This window comes from Sphaeroforma arctica (assembly GCF_001186125.1).
Source record: "Sphaeroforma arctica JP610 unplaced genomic scaffold supercont1.25, whole genome shotgun sequence".
Classification (NCBI taxonomy): Eukaryota; class Ichthyosporea; order Ichthyophonida; genus Sphaeroforma; species Sphaeroforma arctica.
The window spans coordinates 56352-65377 of record NW_014040533.1 but is presented as its reverse complement, the minus strand read 5'-3'; the positions used below and the strand labels follow the sequence as shown (position 1 = coordinate 65377).

The following is a 9026-nucleotide window of genomic DNA, read 5'->3' as shown; positions in this document are numbered from 1 at the left end:
TTTAGTTCAATAAATGAACAACGTCTCCCCTTGTACGAGTGGAGTACGTTGAGATACAGTTATCCTCGACTACTTAATACATTTTTAACTGACCTAGATGTTGTACATTAATTGAGCTTATCTTAGATAAGAAAAGAAGATAATAGGACCGAGAGGTCCACAGATAGAAGTAGAAAAAAATTATGACACAAAGAAGAGAGAAAGACCTAGGCATCAGTAGACGTCGGCAACTGAAATGTCGATTTCCAACACGGCCCAACCATTGTTAAATGACACGGATAGTAGATTTATTAGTAGCGATACAAGCGATAGCATGCCAGCACTCCTATCAAACAGCAGTAGTGCTTCAAAACATGAAATGACGGAAGGAACCGTAAGAATACAGGGGCAGGCGAACCGTGTGGGTCAACACAACCGTAGAATACAATCTCATGTACATCGACAGGTAGACAGGTGAGATGAGAGAGGAAGACGACTAGTTAACAGTCAGGAGACCCTAAGGACGTCAACGATAGATAATAAAACAGAGAATCGCAACAGAGAAAATGTTGTGCGGGAACAAGATAACATGACTCCGACGATCACATTGACATGGACTCTGCGGACCATGCCACGACAAGAGGAGCGCACGGAGCCATGGGCATCGATACCGGAACGAGAGTCGACTCAAATCAAGAAGGATATCCAGAAGAATAAGGAGGATTTGGACGAATTGTCGACGGTATCAGAAGGTCAAGGAAAACAAAAGGAAGTCAGGTAGGTGTATATGGTTGAGCATCGCCATGGCAACGAGCACAAAGTACACGTGTGTACAGGCACCCAAAAGGTACGTTAAAAATTGGGTACAGGAATAAGAGAGAGAGGAATAATATGGGATAGATACTCAAGTAACCAGGTGTAAGCTAAACAAGTTATTAGTAGAAGACATAGGTTTGCAAAGAAAGTACATGCGCACGTAGACACTGAAGTAAAATGCACATGCAATGACAGTCATACAGCAAGTTCGGGTACATAAGATAAAAGTTACAAACACAATAGGAGTGACACGACGCTACATAGAACGATAAGGTGTGTGTACACAGTACTAAATTGAGTACACGAGGGAGCGGGTATTGTAAATGTGCATATGAATGGTCCGACCAAATTCGTCGATTTCAATGTGAATATGAATATACCGTATGAGTTACGGTAGACAAGTGTGGTGTGAGAACGAGCAGCACCAAGACACAGCGACGACGAGGATAGGCAGCAAGTTAGCCAACTAACTAGGGTCAGAGCCGAAAGTGAAACGGGTGAACGTCAGTAGCAAAGAGACATGTGAACGGAACGATAGAGCAAGAATATGAGGAGTAAAGAACCCACAAACCGAGTAAAGGCATGGGTTTCGAGAGTACGGAGTTGGTCGGAAGGAGTAAAGAACAACCGCAATGATAACCGGGGTAGTTTGGAGCACGAGGTTCAAGAGTGGACGATGTCAGTGCAACAAGACCCAGGCAGGGGTACAAGAACATGTTGATGGGAGAATGGTTAATGGGACTTCGAGTAAAAGCTTCTAGTGATAAAAAAATACAATTATTTATGTACATATGGGCATTCCCCTGATTCCTCTCATCATGAGTCATAATGATCTTATGATTCTTATCCAGTCATCTTCTGAGGTATTTGTTTTTCAAAAATCAAATCAAATAATTTCTTGAAAGCTTCTACTTTAAAAAAAAAAAATTTCGAGACTCGAGAGAGCTATGTATTTATATATGAAAAGTTTTTAATATTTACATTACATATTCAAAAATAGCCTTCTTGTTCAATTTTCAGAAAGCTGAAAGCAGCTGTTATGGAAATGTTTTAAAATAAAGAAAAGCAAATTGTATTTGCTCTTTTTGTTCCAACTATCAAGTATCATGTGTATAAATATGAAACAATCATCACGCTATTTATGTACATATATCGATCGAGTATTGAGTAACACAGAGATTTGCTCTTTATTCCGAGATGAGTTTCGACACCATTCTAAAATAGGTTTGGAGTTGGTTTAGGCCAATTTCGGAATTTTGTTTGTTGTATGTATGATATGTATATGAATAATTAAAAAAATTTAATACTATGTGTGTGTCTAGTTTCTATTCCAATCTTCACATATAATAAGTGTTCAGCAGATAGAATAGCGCTTTATATGACACTTTGGCACATGCGAATATCGATATTGGTATCTTTTAGCTTAAGAGCGCAACACAACCACATAGTCGACACTGTGCACAACAAGAAAGTATGTCTGAAGAGGTTGGAAAATATATACGGCAATTGTATCGCAGGATGGAAGGTGCAAAGGTTAGCACCCAACACTCTACGGTCATAGATAATTATACTCCAGCAGATGCCAACCGTACCAATAGTAAAATTTTACCCTCATTCCAACAAACTGAGGATGAGATTGCCGATCGGGAGTCACTGTCATGGCCTACGAGCGAGTCTTTAAAGAAAATTCAGGTATATTTGTAACTATTAACCGACTTTATTTAATACATTGTTCCCACACAAATGTGTCCAATCGGGCTCACTTGCGAAATGAAACGTACATTCGAGTTTGTTCATAATAAAAGGTGAGCGTGACTATTCGACTAACTGGATCACATATATTTGCTTTCCTCCTTATAGTCCGCAGCAGTGGATATTAGGAAGGTCATTGTAAACAAATTTCATTTCTCTTGAAAATATTGCAGGAGTCTGCCGTTGAGTATAAACACGATACTTTCGAAACCAACAATTCTGATCTCGTAATTGATCATTTACGGGGTCTTGCGTACACACTGAAGAAACTGATGCAGTGTGAGTCGGTTTTATATACGACTGTAAACAAGACAAGCACTGACCACAACGCTCGTGCTGGTTTTAAAGCAAAGGTATGTTCAATGCAGAAGGCTAATGTGCGATCTATTGATTAATACATGTTAGTTACTACAATACACAAATTCAACTATTCTTGTACGATGCACTAGTAGATACTATATAGATACACCAACATCTCCGACTCACAGCAACTGTATGTTTTCGAAACCACAAATCTATAGCCCGTGTTTGATGAAGGTTCGATGTGCTTGGCAACTGAAAAAGACTCGGCGACACCTCTGCATGCACTTAAACCATTGGGAAATCCAAGCCTGTGTGAAACGGGCTTTATAGCAGACAAGCCTACTGCACGGTTTCACTACGGTAGGTTGCGCTTGACTGATTTCAATGATCATCATATTTGGTTGGAGAACTGGTTTACAACGTTGTGGCATATTTTTATGATTGCAATAATAATCGCACGGTATTGTACACAGTTCAATGCTTTTGACGACATATCTTGAAATACGTCTCAGGTGAAATATATTAAAGGTCACTGATGATATATACTCACAACCCACAGCCTATCCATTGCTAACGGCCAAAGGCTGTGTCATTGGGACTTTATGCTGTGTGAATGATGCCCCAGCCGCGTTGAACGACAAGCAATTGACGGCTATCAGAATGTTTGCTAAATTCGTAAGTGCTATTGAACGTAAATTCTAGTCTCGATTTATTAATGACTTTGGCGCCTATTAAAAATTGCTATTTCACGCTCGCGATAAGAACATAATATAGCGCATCATTTCCAGTAAGTATCTATATGCGGTTGGAATGACAATATATAACAATATTGTGTCTAAAACACTGTATAGGTTTTTGTTACCCGTTTTATGACAGACATTGGCGATGTACATCTTGTCATTTTCCACACGGTGACTCGATCGTTGATAGTATGCTTAAGCACCAACATGCTCTTTTCCTTATTACAGTGTATAGCACAACTGGAACTCCATCGGGAGTTTCAAAGGATCGACAGCAGCCCTATTGATAGAAGGGCCAGTTTGCTTCAAGATATCCAGAAGAAAATATCCGGTACGCATTACCTCCAAACCTTTTTTTACCAACCTAATTTCATTTGACAGAAGTCGTGAATCTCAATTTTCCAATGTCTTGATATAGGTTTCCTACCGCTATTGCCAAGCGAGAATCCCATTCTGAACCAATACCTGGAGGATGTATCTTCTTCTCAGGAGATGCAGCGAATCCTGTCGGATACAAAGGTATTTACGAATACGTTTTGCAGCATTCAGACGAATTTGTTCCTCGCCATTCAACCCAGAAGTGATACTGTAACACTAGGCCCAAGGAAATAGATACGGTGGAACTTATTGGATTTATCTTTATCAAACACCTCATAGGACTGTACGCTGGTAATATCACAGCTTGGCAGGCAGCAAAGTCTCGAACTGGTGATGTTCTGGCAAATGTGCGAGATGTACAGAACGACACCCTGCGTCACACTTCTCCTCGCTGCTGTAGACACTTTTATATACCCCGAAGCTACATTCGAGGTACAAATTTGCATAGTTTATTGTATATACAGAACTTGAGATATAAGAAGCACATTCATGATAGTCCAGCTAGATTGCAAATCATATAAGTGTTGACTTTTTCTCTCTCACGTATGCTTACAAATATAATATGATAACTGCCTCATACCTTTAGGTGGGTTGTCTCTTTTGTCGTGATTAGCTAACGTGTGCTTAAGTTCTAAGTGCTGGTATGTAAATTTTATTTCGCGATGCTATCACATCTTTGGAGATACCTAATTGTTCCCCACACCCATTCTGTTCACGAATATAGGTTAATGTTCATCAAAGAGAAAGAGAGCCAATATTACAAGTATACAAGAGAGTTTGCAAACTTCTGGATCAACGCACCGTAAAAGCTATGATGGAGGCAGATACATTATGTTCAGTTCATATACTGGACAAAATCCAAACAAGACTTTTCATCACCCTTCAAAGTAAAGCTATCGAGGTGTGTGCGACTTGTAGTTCGCGAGTAGTTATAGAGAGTCTTCTCCAAACTCAGGGCATAATTGTGCTAATGTTCATTCTCAGTTCGGTATTTCCTGCTAACTTTGTTCACCATATCATTAAATTTTTACTAAAACCTATGTTCTCACAAAATTCTTAGCTGCGATCAGAGCCAGAATCACAGTCGCCTGATGGAGTCAAAAGGTGGCTGAGAACTAATAAGATGCGCTTGAGTAGGAAGAAACGAAGAAAGCATAGTACAGACTCATACACTTGAATTCAAGTTTCTATGTCGCCCCCAGAAGTGCCGCTTTCGATAAAGTCGTTTCCGATGGAAATAGCTAGATCTTTGCACAGAGGACAAGTCAGTGCATAGCAGTATCCGTCGCTTCATTTCGGGGAGATATTGATTGTCTAGTATAAAAATCAGTAGCCGAGACGAATAATTAAGAGAACTATGACAAACATTAGAAGAGCCAACACAACACAAAGATGTGAAGGCATTGGTAACATTAGTAAATAGTAGTAGATTTAAATTTAGCCAGCAGCAGTGTTTGGATGCGCATATTACTACAGTATAATATATAAAATATAAGATAGCTTAGTTGACCATAGACGAGAGTGGATCTGCTCTCAGCGGTCGATAATAATCAAATCGGTAGCGCCTCCGGCCGTTTGTGCCATATTCAATATCAAAATGAAGTAGGAAATTTGAACTAAATAAACCGAAACCGGGCATTCAGATTAAAAACTAAAATTACGATGACGTGTAAGTCGGGCTGTTGATACATCTCATCATCAGAACCGCTAGAGATCGAGCGTTACGCTGACATATTGACCTCACACAGGTTCATGAAGTTTCTTCAAGTGAGAAAGTATATGAAGGAATAAGGGAGCACCATGTAACTGACTGACAAGGATATATTTACTATGGTATCGCAAAATGAGAGTACGCCGAATTGCACAGTTTAGCAAAGTGTCGTGTGTGTACATACAGGTATATATATATATATATATATATATATATAGATATAATAATAATAATACAATATAATATAATGTAATATTGTATAGTATAATATAATATATTGTAATACAATACAATACAATACAGTGCAATACAATACAACAATCAATCCAATCCAATAAAATAGAATAGAATACAATTCAATACACTACGATCAATACAATACAATACAATATATATATATACAAATATGTAGCTATAGATATACACGCACACGTGTACACACGCACACACACACGTGTGTATATATTTATATACATACATACATACTTACACACACACACATATATTTATATATTTATGTATATATATATATATATATACATATATATATATATATATATATATATATATATATATATATATATATATTTAGACACGCCTATATACTTATATACATATATACATACACACACACACACATATATATATATATATATATATATATGACCTAGCACATCAATGGCTGTTTCACGCGCGAATTGTGACGTACTAGACCGCCAATTAGTAATCAGATTGGAACACCTTCGAATGTAGGTGCAACATGCTTTGCACTGTCTATTGTGGTGGTTAAATATTTTCCAATTTCAGCTCGACTTCACTCGTGAACGACAGGTAGGGATTTTTTTTCAGCGACGTTAAATACACACACTATAGCAATAATAGGATTTTACCAGAGGTTCATAATTCGGAATTATTTCATTTTGATTTGACATCGCGCGTGTTCAGAATAGACTGCTATATAAACACTGCACTATTGCATGTCATGCGTGAAGTCAGAGCTGCATAATGAAGACATTTTACAAGTAGGTTTTTCGAGTATACTCAACGATTAGCCTATAAATATACTGTATTGCTGCGGCAACTTAATTCAATTCTATTATCCGGGACCCTATTAGCTATACTTCAATGCAGCGCGCTCTACATATCTTCACGGTGCTGTCGTACCGATTTGGGATAGTGTTGTCGAGCTCACATTCAATATGCAGAAGCTCAGAGTCAATATGCAGACTGGACGCGGGAGCTTCAGTAACGACGCCATGTGGAGGCCTTGTAAGTCACGCCTGCACATCCTTTGCTCGATGCACATGCACCTACTCACCTGGTCGCGTAAAAGATGGGCACACCTAGCCTGAGAGCTGTATTGGAATTTTCACGCTGCTGCCTAACATGTTCGAGTTCTCTAGAATCATTCTATAGACATCTTGTAGCCAAGTCGACACCTCAGATAGGTACTCATACACAAACACGTATTACAAACCTAGATTGGTCGACCAAATCGCGGGAGCGCAAGTTTCAGTCAGATATCGAGCACAAGCACCAGTGAAGCCGTCGCGACATTGGCCAGCTCTCAGAGGACACAGAGTGATGCGATTCACACAGAGACCACATACTCGCAGAGAAATCATCCCGAATATTACGAAGGGGTTGACTATATGGACAGAAATTATGACTTGTACTTAAGTAATCAAGTGCGAATGAGTGCTGGTGAGATTGCCGAAGTCCTTAGTGTGCCAACTGCGCACAATGAGTACGATTATGATTGGGATGAATACCTGCATATATCCAACGTATCTTTCGTCACATTCCGTGAAGACCTTTTAAGAGATATGGGCATCACTATATTGGGAGAGTTCCCAGTTGTAGCTATTTTGCTGACTGTTCTATCCCTGTCTGTTGGCCTACTTTGGTGTCTTCTACGATGTGTAAGGATAGTATGACAGTACAAGTCCTGAGTACACTTCAAGCATACGCTGAGTATCCAATAACATAATATTACCATATATACACACTTTGTGTACGTACGCACAAACATTCGCGTGAACACACACAGTGCTCAAAGAGTTGTTTCCTATACAAAAGTGGATGACGCACCTGGAGTCCTGGACATTACAGCGGCCAGATGACTATCGGCTAATCGAAAGCCCTTCCAATTGCATTTAAGTTGCGAGGTATTATGCGTGCCTTTGTGAGCGACGAAAACCTTGTTGTCCCTATATTTGTACACAGTACGTATAGTTTTCACGTTTATTTATGTACTTGACTTCTCTTGTGTGTGTGATTGCAGTGAGGCAATCTAAAAGCTCTAATAACCCAACAATAAAGCAAAACCCTACGACACATATTTACTTCATTGCGATACTATATGTAAGTACATCAAAAATCCCTTTTTTTTTAAATTTATATAAAATTGGTCACATGCTGTAGAGTGCTTGTTGTGTTTGGTCTTAATTGAGCCCCTTATATAAATGTAAATAATTAATACTCACTCGAAGCGTCCTCAGTGCCAGTGCATATAAGCAATCAATCGTAACAATATTAGCAATTGTGTACCATCATGACTGAACCAAAAGACTTCAACAAAGGCGTCACCATTCCTGCATCGGATGGCAGTACCTTGAAAGTGGGTATTGTGCGCACACGCTGGAACGATGCTGTTGTCAGTCCATTAGAGGAAGGTGTTCTGGAGTCGCTGAGGAAGTGCGGAGTCAAAGAGGCGAATATCGTCACTGTAAATGTGCCTGGCGCGTATGAGGTATAGCTCCGAATATATATATATATATATGTATATAGTATGTGTCTGTGTCTGTGTCTGTGTATGTATGTATGTATATATGTATGCATGTATGTATGTATGTATATATGTAGGTATGTATGTATGTGTGTATGTATGCATGTATGTATGTATATATGTATGTATATATGATTTTATATATATATATATATATATATATAATCTGTATGTATATATATATCATGTATATTATATATATATATATATATATATATATATATATATATATATATCTCATGATATATATATATATACAGATAATATATATATATATATATATATATAAAAATCATATATACATACATATATACATACATACATGCATACATACACACATACATACATACATACATATATACATACATACATACATGCATACATATATACATACATACATACACAGACACAGACACAGACACATACTATACATATATATATATATATATTCGGAGCTATACCTCATACGCGCCAGGCACATTTACAGTGACGATATTCGCTCTTTGACTCCGCACTTCCTTCAGCGACTTCAGAACACCTTCCTCTAATGGAACTGACA

At 38.3% G+C, this 9026-nt stretch overlaps 2 protein-coding genes across 3 annotated transcripts in view; both read left to right on the top strand.

Annotated features, from left to right (window-relative positions):
- The first annotated feature begins 2188 nt into the window (after positions 1–2188).
- SARC_00724 lies at positions 2189–5611 on the top strand. Of its 2 annotated transcripts, none has more exons than XM_014305568.1 (9): positions 2189–2487; positions 2721–2900; positions 3069–3210; positions 3410–3525; positions 3819–3921; positions 4009–4109; positions 4248–4400; positions 4693–4869; positions 5029–5611. In XM_014305568.1, the coding sequence occupies exons 1-9, from the start codon at positions 2269–2271 to the stop codon at positions 5143–5145; spliced, it is 1308 nt and encodes a 435-aa protein (XP_014161043.1). In that variant the 5' UTR covers positions 2189–2268; the 3' UTR covers positions 5146–5611. The 2 variants fall into 2 exon arrangements, with proteins under 2 accessions (XP_014161043.1, XP_014161044.1); XM_014305569.1 differs by having other exon boundaries at positions 2656–2900.
- Positions 5612–8233: 2622 nt separating this feature from the next.
- Positions 8234–9026, top strand: part of SARC_00723 (6,7-dimethyl-8-ribityllumazine synthase) — a gene marked incomplete at both ends in the record, with an annotated part of 3251 nt that continues 2458 nt past the window's right edge. Inside the window, one exon of the mRNA XM_014305567.1 lies at positions 8234–8431. Within this exon, the coding sequence (XP_014161042.1) occupies positions 8234–8431 (198 nt within the window). The remainder of the gene's footprint in view (positions 8432–9026) is intronic.